General features: G+C 37.2%; 2 protein-coding genes across 5 annotated transcripts; one reads left to right on the plus strand and one right to left on the minus strand.

The window, feature by feature from the left end:
* Window positions 1-610: 610 nt before the first annotated feature.
* On the minus strand, window positions 611-16,853 carry LOC100180001 (vegetative incompatibility protein HET-E-1). The gene is made up of 10 exons (XM_002126059.2): window positions 16,841-16,853; window positions 4,668-4,879; window positions 4,410-4,494; window positions 4,068-4,203; window positions 3,421-3,610; window positions 3,037-3,177; window positions 2,567-2,666; window positions 2,272-2,337; window positions 1,743-1,835; window positions 611-1,009 (listed from the first exon to the last, which is right to left on the minus strand). The coding sequence occupies exons 2-10, from the start codon at window positions 4,823-4,825 to the stop codon at window positions 854-856; spliced, it is 1,125 nt and encodes a 374-aa protein (XP_002126095.1). The 5' UTR covers window positions 4,826-4,879; window positions 16,841-16,853; the 3' UTR covers window positions 611-853.
* Window positions 7,671-15,246, plus strand: LOC100185520 (protein TsetseEP). Of its 4 annotated transcripts, none has more exons than XM_009860718.3 (9): window positions 7,671-7,913; window positions 8,498-8,548; window positions 10,929-10,982; window positions 11,190-11,231; window positions 11,444-11,611; window positions 12,117-12,299; window positions 12,928-13,026; window positions 13,993-14,058; window positions 14,136-15,246. In XM_009860718.3, the coding sequence occupies exons 1-9, from the start codon at window positions 7,736-7,738 to the stop codon at window positions 14,153-14,155; spliced, it is 861 nt and encodes a 286-aa protein (XP_009859020.1). In that variant the 5' UTR covers window positions 7,671-7,735; the 3' UTR covers window positions 14,156-15,246. The 4 variants fall into 4 exon arrangements, with proteins under 4 accessions (XP_009859020.1, XP_026691075.1, XP_026691076.1 ...); XM_026835274.1 differs by having other exon boundaries at window positions 12,931-13,026; XM_026835275.1 differs by lacking the exon at window positions 12,117-12,299.
* Window positions 16,854-18,753: the final 1,900 nt, after the last annotated feature.

Here is an 18,753-nt window from a genome sequence, read left to right on the forward strand (position 1 = left end):
CTTTGTAATTAGCATTGAAAAGATAATTCTACCCGATGATCGATGTCGAGCTAGAAAGTATCCAGTTATGAAAAATTGATACCTGGCTCTAGTCGCTGAGGTTTTCGTTATTCCCTTGCGATGGTACGGCCTTGTGAACCTACTATTAAAAAACAACTCGTCACATTCAAATATAACAGGTCGCGCAATTTTATCTGTCCCATTCGAAACTTTACTTGAGGATGTTGTTGTTGGGATGATTTCGTTTTATAAATATTTGTAACTATTATAATAAGCGGGTACATGATGGTATAGTGGGCTTGGGCATAATTTCATTTTCATTTCTCGTCCCATTTGGTAGTGAACAAAGAATATTTACAGAATAATATAACCGTAGCTCCGCGACTCTTAAGAGTGTTGTTAATTTTTAAAATCCGATCAGGATATTTTGGTATTATGTGCTAAATGTCCATAAAAGTCATTAGGATACCTTTTTATTATTATTTGACTTTTTTCGTTTACTACCAAATGGGAGAAATGGAATGAAAGGTGTCCCATCTTCCCCCATGCTACTACTTTATAGTACGCCAAGAATACAGATTTTGGTCGATCAATATCGAATCCTTGTTTCGTTTTTCAACACTCGTGAATTTATATTTATGTTCAACAAGTCACATGCGTGCAATATAAAAATGGGTAAGGTAATACAGGTAGGAACGAAAACAATTCGCAAATTGGAACGGAAAATTCATCAAATTAAGACGGGCGTGGGCTAAACTGTCAAACCAGAACACAAAACATCGAGAAAATAAAACTGCTTTAAAATATAAGGGGTGGTACAAATACATGAGTAAAAGCAAAAAAGTGTTCTTTTTTAGTCTTTTTTGTTGGGAGCATTTGAGAGTAGGTAGACATGGTTACCGGCTGTTGCAGCTATCATTGTGACGTCACTATGGTGGTGACTCAGTCGGTTACGATCGTGGTCTATGCTGTATACCCCGGATGGTAAATTGGTAATGATGCCAGAGGTCTGGGATAAATATAATTGGCAATTTATAGAAAATAATTGTGCTTTATCCAAAACTCTATTTCTTTCTTCTGTTTTTTTCCATAAGAGTGTTTTAACAACTGTTGTTTTACTGTTCTTGCCCGGCTTTTCCCTTTAGTGAACTTTCCCGATTTAAAACGGATGAAAACAATTTAAAAAGTTGTTTTAATTAACTGGTAAATATTCTTAACATTGTCCGAACTCTGAACTGAATTTTAAATCAAACCAAACAAAACGTCTGACAGTTTGTTTTAGAAATTTAAAATGACATTGATGGACCTCTCAATTCAGAGGGGAAGCCAAAACAAACACTTTAGTTTTGTGTATTCAACCATCACAGTAAAGGTTAAAACCATCTAAAACCTTCAACAATGCCCTCAATGCCTGAACCTTCTAATAATATTTGCTCTTGAGCTGAGGCTTTTGACATTATCTTTCGAAGAACTAACTTGTGTTTATTTTTGTCTCCAATTTAACCACAGCCCTTTTGTTGGCTTGTTCATGTCAACCACAATGGCAGTATTTAATTTGACAATTTGTTTCTCTTATACACTTCCATTGTATGTGGGTGAGGTTCTGCAGGGTGGCACGCTATGGGTCCTAAGACTCAGGCCAATATTAGCCTATTACCTATTTTCTCATACACTCTACGAAGTAAATGATAATTTTTCCACAGTTATGAGTTATTCAATTTACCAATCCACATAATACTCACAGCCAAGGTAGTTTTGTCGATGATTCGAACCATGTTGTTGTCTGAACCCCCACACACTATATGTTGCTTTCCCATCCACTGCCCACAGTATAACTAGAAAAAATATTCTTGCAAAGGATAGTCAGTAGTAATGAAAAAGTAACCTGTAAGTAACGTTATTCGTTTGGTGGGAAAGAGAACACACAATGTACAATACATTGTAACTTGATCTTATTTTTATTCTACTTTTATGATGTCAACAATTGAGCTTTGTTTTGTAACACTATGAAGGCAGGTTACACAATACCCACCCTATGTACAGGAGTTATATGGCCAACCCTGCTGTGTTGTTTGAATAAAAGTCACGTATTCAGTCAAAAGCAATAACGTTTGTTTTTCTATTTATTACCGGCAAGCGACTAAAATTAAAATTTTATAGAAATAAATTTCATCTCTCTTTGTATGTAACTTTGTAGTAAGGTAACTTGCCAAAAAGCAAATATACAAAGATATGCATAATATTTATATTTAAACGTATTAAACATGTTACCAAAGAATCAGCTGAGAAATCAGGAGGCAACGTCTTGATACGATCTCCACTTTTGAAATCCCATACCTTTTAATACGAAAAAAAACATTTAGAATTTTAAATGGCGGGAGAAAGATTGAACACCTTTTCATTCTATTTTCACCTCAAATTTGGTAGTAAACAAGGAACATTCAAAAAACTATACAACTGTATCCTCAGGACTACCATGGACCGTTGTTCTTTGTTTAAAATATGATCAGGATATTTGGATATTAGGTGCTTATGGTGTCCCATCCTACCCAAGTACTACACAAACCTGCAAAACATCATTTTTTCTCCACGAAGCAGTAAGAATATGCCCATGTTTCTTGTCTACATCAATACCATCGCCACATATATGTGGACCAAATATTCGTCTGTGTAAAGAAAGGATGTAACTTTATGCAGTACTTAGATGTTATAGCAAGAATCAGTGTCAAAAACAGAACAAAATTTTAATAATGTAGATCTTAAAAAATTTGTGATTTTAAAACAGAGTGATAAATGAATAAATAAAATTAATTTTGTTTCTTTGATAATGATAACGAAGATTATAAAGTTTAAAAAAGCATAAAGATAGGTAGTAACAGTAAAACAACAGTTGTAATTCGTTAAAACACGCTTTTGGGTAAAACAGTAAAATAATGTATTGATAAAAAATCATGATCATTACACTTTAATGTAATTTTAAAGTTTATGAATTTCAACTAATGTCCTCATATTTCAAGTTTAAAGTGTCACTGGTACCTGACTGAATGCTCTTCCCTCTGATCCCATATTTGCACTGTATCATCCCATCCTCCAGATAAAAATACATGTTCGTTTGTAGGATGATGCTTCACAGTAAACACTCTACATCTGTGGCCATCCATCACAAGTCTGTTTGGACTGTGGATATATAATGTGAGGTAAGATGGAACGGCACATAATATTCAAATATCCTGATCATGGTTTAAACAATTTCTATGAGACTCTGAGAGTCGTGAGAATACGTTTTTATAATTCTTTCAATCTTCTTTGTTTCCTATCAAATGTTTATTTGTTTACTACCAACTCATACAACATGAAAAGCAAATTTAGTTCAATGTTCTATTCCAGCTGTAAAAAAGTATTCGAAAAAATTCATTAAACCTTGGTTCATAAACATTAGTTTTGGTTCCTGTCTCTACATCGTACTCGTTGATCTGCTCCGAGGTTCCTCCAGTGAGGATGTGGGAGACAGTTGGTGAGAGAGAACTCGTGAGAATCTGTCGTTGTTCATGTATTGTTTGTAAAGCTGTTTCACTTGAAACGTGCCAGAACTTGATCATACCGCTAGCATCTGTTGAACAGGGATGAGAATGGAGTTTGTTAACAGTTTGTAGCGGGGTCTGGGAAGCTAAATCTAACTCATGTGAAGGGCTGAAGGCCAAAATACGTCGATGGCTGTTTTAACTAAAAAACTCAGAGATACTCCGGTTACTTTATAACATACTAATCTATGGGTGTTGATATCCTGTTACATCTGCTAGGAGGCATAATGAAAATAATCTTTCAACGGCTTATCTGGTATGAAAAATGTAGTGTATTTCGGACGTTTTACATGCCATTGGCAAGAATGCATTAGCGAATCGTAAATATCCTATGTTTTTTATACCAGATGAGCCATTAAAAAAAATTATTTATGGGTATTAAAAAAGATGAATGTAAGAATTAAAATGCTTTATTCTATCCTTGTTTGCATTATATAGGCGCCACTGTTATAGGATTGAATAAAAAGAGAAAACAAATCCACTAACATGTGACAATAAGCATCTCTCCACGAGTTGATAATTCATTTGGAACAAAGTTAACAGATGTTGCTGGGAGTCGATCCGATTTCGTTTCATCATCAGAAAGATGGTAGATGCATGATCCAGTTGATGTTTTATATATCTGTCGCATTTGAGTTTGTTGTTAAAAGTTTAGTTATTAGCAGCAATATTACTTGCCAGTTATATTTGCTACCAGGCATAGTGTAAATATTCTTTCACTGGCTCATTTGGTATTAAAAACATAGGGTATTTATGAAGTTTCGTCTGAGCTTATTCTATAACTAATTAGTAATTAATACCATTTTTTTTAAATTGTAATTTTTTTACCTTTACGTCTCCATTTGATAATCCCACTGCTAATTTTTCTCCATTTTCAGAAAATCTGCAGCACATTCCAGCACATGTCAACTCTCTATGTGTGGAAAACAAATAATTACGATTAACACCTCAAAGATTATTATAGGGGTTAGTATTTAGGGGGTGGTGAATATATAGGCACAGATGTTAGTAGTTAGAAATAAGTGGTTCTATAGGGGTTAGTGGTTAAGTGTACTAAAAGTAAAAACAAAAACTATTTTCACTTACAATGTTTTTAAAATTTTAATGTCGCCTTCAAGTCCGAGTTCTTTTGATTTTTCATAAATATCAGTGATCAAACCCTTTCCGTGCAACTTTAAATTGCCATCGGGGTGATTCACGTGGCTGATCCTCGCTAACGGTGGAGTGAAACTTGCCTGCGACATTTTTTCTTTCGCCTGTTTTATAACCGTCTTTTAATCAATTTTTGCCGTCTTACACTGATAAACGAAAATGTTTCATTAGTTATCGTACGTTCTACATTACGGTGTTTTAAAAACAAATGCTTTTATTGAAAACGAAACTTTCAGTTTAAAAATTGCAGCAATGATCTGAGTACGCGAGCACATGCAAAGTCAACAACAGTGAATTCTCTTTTTATTCTGCCATAAATCACAACAACCGACACTGGTTGTCCGTAACAATAGGACGCTTTTTCAGTGATGCCAGCCAGGTTTTGTTACCAATATAAAAGTCATGCTGTACGAATTAGTTTACTTAATATGATTCAACGTAGTGGTTTAAAATGGCTTACAGTATAAATAAGACATTGTAAAGTTAATTGGTATGTAGCATTTAAAAACGACGATTTTGTAAGGTGCTTTTGAAACGACTGTGGTCCGTTGCCTGGCCACGCGAGGATGAATAAGTTAGTTTCTTCATGTCTTTGCATCAGTCATGTACATGAAAACTCTCACGTAGTCTCCTTTACACCTTTAGCACAGGCTAATATCCAAATATCCTGATAATAAATAATAAATATCAAGGAACAGGCTACACAACGTTGTGCCGGTAAGGGGCGCAAAAGAGCTATAAACTAAACGTCTCACTTGGCACAGGTTTATTTACGGCTGTCATATACTTAAACAGGCGCATATTACGTTGCCAATAAAACGGCTGAACATGGTTACAAAATGCATTAAGGGTTAACTTAGTATAAGATGTATAAAACAGTTGGGTGAAGGCAGACAGTCAGGTCCACCGCACGCGCCAGTTAAAGTAGTTACAGAAAACTTTCCAGAGCTCCTGAATAATTTATTCTGCTTGCTATGACCGCACACACTAAAATGAAGTTTTAGTGCTTTTTTAAAATTGAAACAGTGTCGCACTTTACGTTTTGCGCTTCTCTGATGTGCCCCGTATAACAATGCATGGACTCGGTGAATATTTCATCAGTGAGTGGACTTAGTAGGTTATTAAATCATAAATTTGCGAGCATATTGGTCGTAAAATTTAAAAAAACTTAGTTGACATGAGTTATAACCTATTTGCCTTTTAGTGATCGGTTTTAAGTAGGTGAAAGCCTCTCTCGAGAGCGCTGAATAACGGTGCTTATTTACACGGATAATCTCCGCATTTTTGTTTAGCACGCGCTCGTGTATTCTATTCTGCCTTTGTCATGCGACAGGGCGTGAAAGGCTTTGTTTTCGTTCTATCGGTGCTTCACTCGCTCGAATAAACTTCGGCGGGTCGGTTGCTAGGCGACGCTATGCTGGTCAAATCTATTTGTGACGTAAAGCGCTGAGGTGTGCGTGCTGCGTAATATGTGAGAGGCTCGTTATGAAAAAGAGGCGACGAGACAGCACAGCAGAGCCATTTTGCACTCGCGTATGTTGTTTTAATCGTAGCTATATACTTGTCGCCAGCAACTTTATAAGCAAGGTACATAAGATTACTTGCAAAAGGCAGCTTATACCAATCAGAAATGAAAGACTGTTTTTAATTAGCGCAGATTTTAGACACAGAAATATATTGCAGTTATAGCATTTTTCTAGTTTGTGTCTATATAGGCGTAATAGTTATTTGTCGATAAATGCGCGGCGCCTCCTTTTCTTGGCCGGTGCTGTGTTCTTTGCTGGTTTGTATGTTTATATGTCGCTATAGCTTCCGTTGTTATCCAGATTTCAAAATAAGCGAACACGTTACCACAAGTAGGGCTGGCTCTTTGTGCCTCAGTTCAGGTATCGTCTCTGTAATCCACGCTTACGAAATGTCCGGGTGACGCAGCATTGTGGAATCGATGCGTTTCTTTTGTTGGGAGATCCGGCACGCCCGTCCTTGAGCCGACGAGACCTGAGATCAGATTACGCGAAAACTTTCGCAAGCCTGGAAGCGATCGATCCATTCCGCCCTTTGTGGCCCCGATTTTATATATCCACCTACAAATTCCAGATTAGCAGGACTTCGTCCCGAACAACAATTGAATTCGCGGCTCCTATTGTTGGAACACCACGTCCCCTTTTGATCAGACCCTGGCTCTTGTGTGTGTGTATGAACCGTAGAGAGATTTTAAACAGCTGTAGCTTCCATTGAGCGTGTTTACCAGAAATTGAACAGTTTCGACTCTGTTAAGTAACAAAATCAACCGAAAATAGAACTTGACAAAAATCGAAAACAAAGAAAGCATCACGAAAAGCCGCAACAAATAAAAGTTGTGTAGTCAACTAGAATATTCGCATTGCACATAATGGTAGATATGGTGTGTTCACGTCTACCATTATTATAACTATCCTGGTTGACCACGAATGATTTCAGAAATTTTGAGCAACACATGCGGACTGTAAATTTAAAGTGTTTAATTTTCTTTATATTAGCTTAGTTTACGTAACAGGCCGTTTTGGTTGGTGGTTTATAGACATAATCCAGACATAGAACTAAATTTAGTATTGTTGTACAGTACAGTGGGGCAAGATGGGACGCCTGTTTATTTAATTTCTCGTCTTAGTAGTAAACAAAGAACATTCAAAGAACTGTTATCCTCACGAATCCCATATAGACCGTTGTTAATTGTTTAAAACCTGTCCCGGATATTTGGATATTATATGCCAAAGGTGTCTCATCTTCCCCTTCCCTACTATATATTTGAATGTTGGAATTCAAAAAGAATTCCCTGAAGTCTATATATAGCTGATTTTAACTGCTGTTAGTGGTGTAAAAGTTGCGATACATTTAACTGTTGGCATTCCTAAAGAGTTTCAAGATAAATAAATTTAAATATAAAAATCCCTTAGGTTTACAGCTACAGCTACATAGTCGATTTAAACTGAAAGTTTTCTTCATTAACAAAAAGAAACACAATGGGCTGCGGAGGAAGTAAAGCATCAACTGCTGCTGTGGCGGCAACCACTGCAGCAAAACATGCCCCACCACCCCCTACTAATGGTACGACCGAGATTACGGCGACGGTAAAGCCAACTTTAAGAGAAGAACCACCAAAAGATTCTTCGCCTGAACCGATCAAAAAAACGACCGAAGGTAGATTTAAATTTTGATATCGATTTTTTTTGTAAGTGTGATTTCGAAAAATATATGGGTCGTTTTGCGAAGTATTTATAGTAGGGCGGGGTAAGATGGTATCTTTTTTCATTCTATTTTTTGTTTTATTTAGTAGTAAACAAACAGTATTAACAGAATTATTGTTATTACCTTTTATCCCCACAACCCTAAAACAGCGTTGTTAAATGTTTAGAACATGATGGAGAAATATAGGACTTCGGTTGTTAATTTAAAATGCACCGCAAATTACGTTAACACGTACATCTAAGCAATATGTAGCAGGGTGGGGAAAGACACCTTTAGCACATATTATCCTGTGTTTCAAACAAATAACAATTCGGTCTACGGGAGTTTTTAAATTCTTTGAGTAGCCTTTGTTTACTACTAAATGGGACGAGAAAATAGAATAAAAATATGTTTTATCTTCCCCACTCCATATAATATTTAGCAGTGCAATATTAGTAAATCATTGAATTAATAATATGTATTGATCTGTTGGTTAAAGTGTTTCTATAGAGCATGGAACCGTATCTCGCTCTATAATGACCGATTTATTTTCACAGAAGCTCCCGTGAAAAGTGAAGCAGAATATACTGATGCTAATGGAACGGAAAGTAAGTGAAACCCGTATCGATTTATCGTAATGTTCGATTTTTAAAATATATAGCAGTGCCGACGTATCGGGATACATATGCGACTTCAAGTTTAAATAATCGTGTTAATGGTGGCTATTAATACCAGCATGACGATTGCAATTACAGATTAGAAAATGTCAGGATTTTTTAAAAGTTGGTGTATTTTTCTATATAAGTACGTTTATATTTTAACGGGTGTACCACATTGCTTGGTTTGATAGTTATTGTTTTGTTTTTTTTCTTTATTGGTGTAACGGAATGACTATATACATGTATATAGTACATGTATATAGTCATATATGTATATAGTACAGTACCGTGGGGTAAGATGGGATACCATGGGTATTAAAATCCCATATTTCCTTATCGTGTTTTTAACAATTAACAACCATCTTTTACAGTCGCGAGGCTACGGTTTCATAAATATCAAAATATTCTTTGATTACTACCAATGTCAAAAAAAATGTGAAAATATGTCACATCTTACCCCAACATTACTGTATACTATTTTTTAAACGTAGTTTTAAGTGTGCAGGCAATGCTTTTAAGGTATAATCGACCGAAGTTGTGGAATATTACGTTGGCCTGACGCTGTAGCTCTGTGGTTTATATTAAGTAGCAATTTTACGCATTTATAATTTATAACTGGTACACGCGTTCCCAGCATTTCAACAAAGAGGAGTGTCACTAATGTTGCCCAATATACTGTCTATCACATATATATTAGAATGGGGGAAGATGGGACGTGTTTTAATTCTCTCTTTCAGACTCATTTGGTAGTGAACAAAAAATATTTATAGAATCATATACCTGTAGCTCTGCGACTCTGAAAGAGCGTCGTTAACTTTTTAAAACACGACCAGAAAATACAAGATTTAGGCGCTAGCGGTATTTCATCCCATAATAGTATAATCTACAAAGTACACATGTGGTTTTGTACAGATTTATATTTACCCCATAAGCAACAAATACGCAGCATTGATTTGTTGGTGGTTTGTTATGGCGCGTAACTATTTGACCGACCATGTCTGCGCGAGATCCGATTTACGATGTGTGCTGTGGTATGGGACAGCTTGACTTGTTATTCAAGCTCGATTCTAACACAAAATTCATTTAAATCTGAGTTATAGGAAAGCAATCAAACCATGGTAAATCAGTGCTATAACACTCTTAATAAGTTATCGGCAAAAAAACTAAAGGAGAACTTTGTCGTCACCGTCCATAAGTGCTCTTGAGTAAAACAAACAATCATTTAACATCCAGCGTGCCATTCTAATCTGCTAAAGTTTCCTGTACATAAACTAAGACTACACCCGTGTTTAAACGCTTGTTGAATAGGCTTATGTACACTATAAGCCTTAGGATAGTTATAGCGAGCAAACTCTCTATCGCTCAAATGTCTATCATTCAACCAACACGCCCAAGGACGATTTCCTAATAATATTTCGAATTTGAACACGAAACCGCGAAGATACGAGATTAAAAATACCGATGTAGTGTTCTTACCCACCCTTTGTTCATCGGTGTCTTTGGTATATCATAGGCAGAAGACATATGTGTGCTTATGGTCGTTGAAGGCGCTGTGTAAATACCTAATATTAGCCGCAAGTAGAAAAACCTGTTTAATGAAATTAGGCTTTTCGTTTACACTTCGTGTCGCTATGGTAATGTATTTGGACTGAGGTACTAACAATACACCTACATCGTTTTGGTCTGGACTTGTTTTCGTTTATTTTGAGCGCCGTATTTCAACAATTTCGCAATCCAAAATATCTCGCTTTGCTTTATCTCTGTCTGCATTGTCCGTTACTAGGTGTGATAGCGCCTTTCTATACTGTCTAAAGCCCCGATTTGGAGTATGCTTTTCTCCATATAGAGTAGGGTAGGGGAAGATCGGACACCTTTTCATTTTATTTTATCGTCTTATTTGGTGGTAAACAAAAAACACTTGAACAATTACAGAGCCATTCCTCACGACCTCAATGGACCGTTGTTTATTGTTTAAAACTCGATCAGGATATTTGGACATTATGTGCTACAGGTGTCCCGTCTTCCCCCAGTCTACTATACATGTCGAATCGGAAATTCCAAAACTGAGTCACAGACCTAATTCCACCAGCACGACTGTATGGCAATAAAGGATTAAAATCCGGTGCGCCCAGACTTTCGGCAATGAATAATACATTTCACTTCATTTTGAAAGCGTTTCCATATAGGTGTAAATCCGCCAAGACCCCAAAAGTGCAATCACGACAACGAACGTATAAACTATGCATGCAATGCGGCTTGCTAAAGTAAACGGAGATTAAAATTTGCGGAAAACTGCGTGACTTATATTTGTTTTCTATGTTTTTTAAAGGAGAAAGGTCAGCAACCCCAAAGCAGGACGAACCAGCTGCACCCGAACCAGCAGGTAAGATGCGTATATCGATTTTGTTGTAGCAGTACTTTATTGCTTAATCATTTTTACGCAGATAAAATATTATCATTTATACACTGATGTATAATCCAGTTTTTACACAGCTAAAATGCTCACATTTTTACACAGATAAAATATTCCCATTTTTACACATCGTTTCACCGAGTACATTTAACCAATCATTGTTTAAAATTAAAACAGAACCCGTAGCCGAGGTCGAGACCAGAGAAAAAACACCCACACGTAAGTTAGATATTTGTTTATTGCTACTAGCTATACATACATTCTACTCGTTGCTTTGCTAGAGTAGTTGCAACGGAATTTCCAGCTTTGCTTTTGCTTTAACTATACCACGGTCATATCGGTTCTATATGTTAACGTTGCTGGTGTTCATGCATAACCTGCGACATCCGTATAGATATCGCTCAATATACTTGAGATTATTACTTGTGTAGCCGTCAAGGCCCCAACGCCTGGACCAGAGCCCGAAGCAGCTCCTGAACCTGTTCCCGAACCTGAGCCCGAACAAGAAAAAGCTAAAACCCCTACCCCACCTCCACCGGAGCCCGAACCGGTACCCGAAGCCGAGGCCGAACTAACTCAAACAGAAGAAACAGCAGCAGGTTGATGGAGTTGATGACGTGGCGTTTATTGCATCTTGCTGTTTGTGTTGTACCATGTAGACCATCAGTAGCTTCGCACTAGATATCTCAACCAGTAGATCTACTATTTTAAAGCGATTTCACAAAGCTATAGTGGCGTATTAACACGTCATCACCATTAACTATAGATTCCACATTCTATATTTTCCACAACACTTTACATTGCCCCGGTTGTTGTGATCAATTTCTGTCGTATTTTAACATTGCCATTTATTGAGTTGACATGTCTGTTGGGTGTATGGGAAAGACGTAAAACACTATTTGTTTGCGGTGGTGTAATGTGGAAAAATTCATGTGTGCGTTCAATTTCATTAATAATTTAAATCGCACGCCAATTTAGGCTAAGCGGGGCTTGCACTTCCATATGAGCGCATCTGGATCCCTTTTTCGAAATCGATTTCATTTTCTGGGACTTTCCTCCTGAAAAAATTGTCTTTCCTGTCCTATCCTCGGTGTATTTCTTCAGCTGAAATCGAGACGGCTGAGGTTTCCAACACGGAATCTAAACCAGAAGTTCCAGCCGAACCGGAGCAAATCACTGAAGCTGCTGCTGAAGCGGTCCCCGAAGATTCGCAGACGGAAACCGCAGCGGAAACTACTGCTGAAGAAGCTACTACAGATGAAGTTACAGAAGAACCTGCAGCCCAAGGTTGCGTGTTGATGTTTGCATGAGGTTTCCAGACCAGCTTGCCGTTGTCAACTATCTGTTTGTTTTCATTTCTTTTAACCACTTGTTTTTCCACGATAACGTCCTCCTGCTTCATATGGTTTGTGGTTCATCTCTTCTATTATGCATATTAGTTCCGACAGCTACCACACGGAGTTCATCTTTTGCCCGCCTATACTGTCTACCATCTAGATATCTTGGCTTTACTCTGTTGATAAGAAACGTGTTTTTGTCTACCAGCATGTTGTGTGTTTGTGTTGGTTTTAAATTCCGTTTGCAGTTGTTGTTTTAGGGGTGTTATAGCTACATAACAGTTTTTATTGTTGTGCATTTTATTGTATAAACCCATGCTTTATAAACCCGCAACGTTATCGAGCATGTTGTTAAAAAACTATTTCTGCATGTCACAGAATATTTCGACTGTATCACGAGTTTGAATCACAACATTAGAGTATAGACGGTACAAAAACCTTATAATTTTGTAAAACAATGCACATTGTTTCACACATGTGAACAAGTTAGTTTGTACATCCGCATATATACCAGCACATGTGAACACTTTGTAGATTTGAATATATTGCAATTAATTTAATAACTTTTTTTTACTCAGAAGAGACGAAACCCGACGAAGCGACAGCTAAACCTGCCGAAATAACAAGCGATGAAAAACCAGCGGAAGAACAAGCGGCAGAGGAACAAAAGCCAGAAGGTTAGCTTTTAAAAATCCGTAACTCGCATTTGTTTTCGTATAGTCCTGTGGGGTAAGATGGGATATTGTTACCACCTAAATCCCATATTTCCTGATCGTGTTTTGAACAACTAACAACGCGAGTCGTGAAAACACGGGTAAACAATTCTGTAAATATTCTTTGTTTGCTACAAACTCCATAAATATATGTTTTTAAAATAAACCGAATATGCTTGCTATAAAATAAGTTGAATCAGCACAGTTAAATTAATAATACCAAAAATGTTGTATGGAAGACAACCCACATATAACGTCGAATCGCAGAGACAATGCTCAGATTTAAAAACAAAGCGAAATATCTCCTAAATTCCACAGCGTAGGTTTATTGTTTCAGGGATAATTGGATCCCCTTACGATGTAGCCTATTGTTTTTCAATTAGATACCAAGCCTTGGCAGGGTTTGCTATTGTGACCGGGCCAGTGTGAAAACACTTGCTTGGTTTGCTTAAGCACTTGACCGACCACAGTCCACCACTTGTTGGTACCAGCCACTTGAAAGTTCAATTTTGTTACTGTTTTCTCAATTTCTTAACACAATTATAACTCATTGTAGACCCGTGTGCATTTATCTTTTTGCAGTTTGGTATTGCAACACGGTATAGGCCCTTTCCCCATAGATTTTTTGTACAATTTACATTTCCAGGTAGAAGACATTGATATATATAGTAGGGTATAGGGGGGAACGTGACACTTATTATAGCACGTGTTATTGAAGTTTTCTGATCGTGTTTCAAACAATTAAAAAAGGTCTATAGGGTTTTATATTTCTCTAAATGTTCTTTGTTTACTACCAGATGGTACGAGAAAGTACAATAAAAAGGTGTCCCATCTTCCCCCAACCATACCATATATTATAAAACCTTTTAAAGTTATTTAATTTTAATCAGTCTTATATTCAACCCTGTTATATATTCAATACATTTACAGAACCAGCAGAAGCTCCGGTGGAATCAAATGAACCCGAACAGGAAGCAGCAGCACCACCAGCCGAAGGTAAATTGATCACCCTGAACGTTTTGAACAACCTTATAACATGGGTGTTCTGTTTCATATCTACTGCTTTTTTTCAGAACAAGCCGCGGAATCTTAAACCAGAACATACGGGAATCATAATACAGCTTCGACAGAAGTTACTGCAGTTCAACGTTATTTTTCTCCATACTGGATTCTCCATTTATTCCTTTTTGATTTTAGTTTCGTAGTCGGCATATTGTTAAAACGTCGAACAGATAGACTGCGTATAATTCTATAATTCTTTGTTTTATATTCTTTTTCTATATTGGCGCGAAAACACTTCGCTAAAATCTCTTTATCCGCATTGTTCCTTTATAGATCTTATAATACGCAGCAGCGCTTTTATTTTGCTTATATATCAGTACTGTGAATGCCGGGCTTTAAAACCATCTATAATCTTTACCATTGGTCTGATACGACCGAATTCACCCAAATGTTTGGCCAACACAAACACTCTCGCATTTACAGGTTTAAAATTCCTTAAATGCATACCCATCAATATAGTAGGGTGGGGAAGATGGATCACCTTTTATTCTATTTTCTCGTCCAAACATCCTCACGAACCCCATCTGCCGTTTCTAACTGTTTAAACCACGATCAGATCCGCTAAAGGTGTCCCTCCACCCCCCACCATACTATATGGACAGAAAATATATATTCGAAATCCCGAATTTTTCAAGTTCAAGTAATATTGCACAGCTTTAACTGTGATTTTTTTCGTATTGTTTTTCTCTTCAATAATGTATCTGCGCCCCAACAGATATACATATGTATAGTAGGGCGGAGGAAGCTGGGACACATTTTTATTCTATTTTCGCCCTACTAGTAATAAACAAAGAACATTTAAAAATTATAAACCGGTTTCCTCACGACTCTTAGACCGTTGTTAATTGTTTTATAACATGATATTTGAATAGTATGTGCTAAAGGTGACCCATCTTACCTTACAGTACTTTATTTCGCTTTGACGTACCTGGCCGATATCACTTCCGTCCAACCCGGTTATTTTACCAAATTTTCTCGCGTTTCATACCAAAACTTGAAAATCGCTGTGACTTGCTGTTGGCTGTACATATAAACGCTCATATTGTACATACAGGTATATACAACCTTATTATGTCGTTACTTTTCGCCACTTGGAAAGTTAATAAATTCAGAAGAACTTAAGTTGGATTTCCAGTTGGATTTCCGTTCACGTACAAGAGCACAGCACTACTGATAAAGCAAGGAAAGAAATAGAAGTTCTTCCAAATATTACACAAGCAACACGGTTAAAATTATTCCCAAGTTAAAGGTTGGTTTTCTTTTAAAATTAGTGAAGTTTTGTAAAAACCCCCGTTTCACATTGAAAACCTGATTGAATCCAATTTCATGATAATACATAAACTCTCCCGCCTATCGGCTATGTAAACTATATCTCTTGAGTATAGCATTTCGTAATTATTATATAGTAGGGTGTATAAAGTGGGGGCATTCTGGTAAAACGCGTTTTATTTTATCAACGTTTGTCTGTCGAGTAGAATGACGTCTTGCTAAAAAGCACAAAATATGTCGCGGAAATAAACGTTTTTTTATCAGAATATCCAATTTTTATAAAAATAAAATTATCAGTTTAGCGAAGATTCCAACCACGCCCAGGAGGCTGCTTCACTTGTGGTCGTTGAGGTTTTTTTACCAGGACCTCTCGCCAGTAGCCCTAGTTCTACCTGGTTACTTAACCCGCTAGGCAGCGATCGACGCCACCTAACGGTGCTAAGTGTTCGAGCCACCGAGATCGCGAAACACGCACAACATACACGACCAAGAACCACAACCTGGACTGACCGTCTCATAAACTGAGCTTACACCTCCCAACACACCATCGTTATACGTGGCTTACCGCGTTAAGAGACGTACTGTGAGAAATTTGACACAGGACACAAGAAATTGGACACGACACACATACTTCTGACCTGGCATTGGCTGATCCAATGAATTAGAATATAATAATATAAAAGGGGTGAGCTGTAGCACCTAACCAATCGCACCACATTTTTTTATGTATATGTATGATATAATGTTTTGGTGTAGAATGAAGTGTAGAACTGTATATTCTGAGTCACCCTGGTCGGACAGGCTATACCTAGAGCCTCAATAGTTAGATAGGCCAACAGGGTTAAAATTTTACGACCCCTAATAGTTAAATGGGTTTGGATGTTAAACAACCAGAATGGTTGATAGTTGTCTAAGTTTCCAAACAGTCCCTATAGTTAGTTGGGCTCCCAGGATTAACGAATATGAAGTCTTAATAGTTAGATAAGTGACCAATTTTTGACTAAAGGCTTCCAGGGTTACGTTTTTAAGTGTGGGGGTATAATAAGGGGTTCCAGTGCTTGAATATATTTTTAAGGAGCCTCAGCAATAATTAGGTAGACTTCCAGGGATACAGCCATATCATTGGAGTAGAGGTTGCAGGAAGATTACGAACACGCATAACATGTAAACGAAATCAATTCTCCTTCATTGGCATTTTTACGAAATAAAACAAAGTCAAAAATTAAAAACGAAAACAAAAACGGAGCCCCGCACAACGTAACGTAAAAATAAAAGACAAAAACATAAGTAAAAATTACAGAAAAAGCGCCAGCGAGTAAAAAAGACAAAAAAATACGTGAAAATGGCGGACGCAAAACGAAGCAAAAATGCCAATGATTGAGAATTAATTCGCACATCATGTATGCAAAACGTTTGGCGCCCAAATGCAAGCCTCTTATATGACAACCCTATTCAAATAGGAATTTGATAATTGTTTCCCCTTTAACCTATTACGAGGTTAAATGCTTTACATTAAAGCTTATCTGTATTAAAATCTAATATTCTAACTTTGTCATTATAACGTAATACCCCATGGAAGACGTCACAGAAATGCCCACACCTTGGATTATCAGAATATAAGTTCATTTCGTGTGTAGTGTAAGTGTGTGTGTGTGTGTGTCAATACATACAATAAACGCAGCAATCCCCCAACACCACCATACCCCACCCCATACAACTAAGCATAGCAACATAGCATTCTCTATGGGCCAATACAGTATAGTAATAAATATTAATAACCGTTTTTTTACGCCGCCGCAAACCGTCGCATCGCGTCGCAATAACTAGTTGTTTACGAAGTGGGGAAACTGCATAAGAACGGATTTGGGGAGCTAACTATATCTTGCTTTAACGCAAGATTGATCGAACCGAGTGATTTTCGGAATCACTTTTTCCGCCGCAACAGCGTCGAGTTTGCGTCGCATATTCGCGGATGTTGTCGATTCAAAAAAGGAATGACAACGCGTAAACTTAGAACTGAAAAAAAAACTAATTGGTTAGGTTTTTAGGGGGCTAACAGGGAGCTGACATTTTTAGTAATTTTTAATCCCTACCCTAGTCGCAGTTTTGGCGCCTAATTGTTTTGCAGTTGGAACCCGCCAGCTTTCGCCGACCGGACTTTTAACCAACTGGCGTGTATGGGTTTACGCAAACCAGGACAGTCTGCTGTATAGGCCTGGGTGCAATGACACGTGTTGTGTCGGCCTGGTGCAGCGTCCCAGTTCTAACTTAAACTTCCTATCAGCGATCCCTAGTTATAGCGATGTCACTTCTATCTATCTGATGCCGACTGTCCGGCCTTGCTGATAAGTGACACCAGGAGTATGGGTTAAAGTTGGAGAAATCTGACCTGCGCGCACCGTTCTTATGCAGGTTGTTTACACACACATACAAACATACAAATAAATACAACCCACCCAAGATTCCCAACCACGTTACATTACTAACGTGTACAAAGGTGGACTTTAATCATTTGATCACCGTATACTTCCCCACCCCACACAACACACCATGCACCACATAAACATTCAATTTTAAACAAGCATTCAAGTACAAGGGACTTTTTTATGCTACAGCTCACATAAGTTAGTATTTACATCGACTAAGAATAAATCTTAGTCTGAGTATGCTATGGCTCCATCTTCGTTCTTGAGCTTTCGTTTCGTCTTGGTCCCATATCTATAGAAGCAATAAAACGGCATTAAATTCAGTGCTTAATTTGTGGGGGAAGACGGGAGACCTCTACCACCTAAAAATATCTCGATTGTGTTTTAAACAATTAGCAACGGTTTACGGGAGTTGTATGGATACAGTTTTATAATTCATTAAATACACATTGTTTACTACCAAATAATAGGAATAAACTGAAAATGTGTCCTATTATCCGCATTCGTATTATGTATATAAACAGTATTACCCTATACCAACATATTAAAACTAACGTAAGCAATTATGCACCTAATTTACAATCACGAATTAACAAATTAGGAACACTCGGTTCTATAATAAAGATAAAAACTCACCTTTAACTCAGTAACTTTGAATCTTCATTCGTGAGCGAGATAACATTGCTGTGATCTGAACAGAACACTTCGGTCCGTATTGTTTTAGAGCGATTCAAAAAATTTAAAGTTTTAAAAAATCACTTTCAAACTAGCCACCTATAAATCAAAGTTTAAATATTAAAATCAACAAATATATACTTTATGTTGCTCATATATTGCATATTCAATGCTAAAACAACCCCATAACCTAACTGCCCAAACTTAACTACATTAACTGCCAATTTCCTAACGTTTGTTCCAAAACGTGACAAACCAA

This window comes from Ciona intestinalis, chromosome 7, assembly GCF_000224145.3.
Source record: "Ciona intestinalis chromosome 7, KH, whole genome shotgun sequence".
In the NCBI taxonomy this organism is placed as follows: domain Eukaryota; kingdom Metazoa; phylum Chordata; class Ascidiacea; order Phlebobranchia; family Cionidae; genus Ciona; species Ciona intestinalis.

What these genes read in the sequence shown, in the direction of transcription:
- LOC100180001 (XM_002126059.2), bottom strand. Translation starts at nt 4,825, where the DNA reads ATGTCGCAGGCAAGTTTCACTCCACCGTTAGCGAGGATCAGCCACGTG. An exon ending in AGAGATGCTTATTGTCACAT is followed by an intron (nt 3,611 to 4,067) that starts GTTAGTGGATTT and finishes CCTGTTCAACAG; the next exon opens with ATGCTAGCGGTATGATCAAG. An exon ending in ATTTCTCAGCTGATTCTTTG is followed by an intron (nt 1,836 to 2,271) that starts GTAACATGTTTA and finishes TATTTTTTCTAG; the next exon opens with TTATACTGTGGGCAGTGGAT.
- LOC100185520 (XM_009860718.3), top strand. Translation starts at nt 7,736, where the DNA reads ATGGGCTGCGGAGGAAGTAAAGCATCAACTGCTGCTGTGGCGGCAACC. An exon ending in AACAGAAGAAACAGCAGCAG is followed by an intron (nt 11,612 to 12,116) that starts GTTGATGGAGTT and finishes GTATTTCTTCAG; the next exon opens with CTGAAATCGAGACGGCTGAG. An exon ending in AGAAGAACCTGCAGCCCAAG is followed by an intron (nt 12,300 to 12,927) that starts GTTGCGTGTTGA and finishes TTTTTTACTCAG; the next exon opens with AAGAGACGAAACCCGACGAA.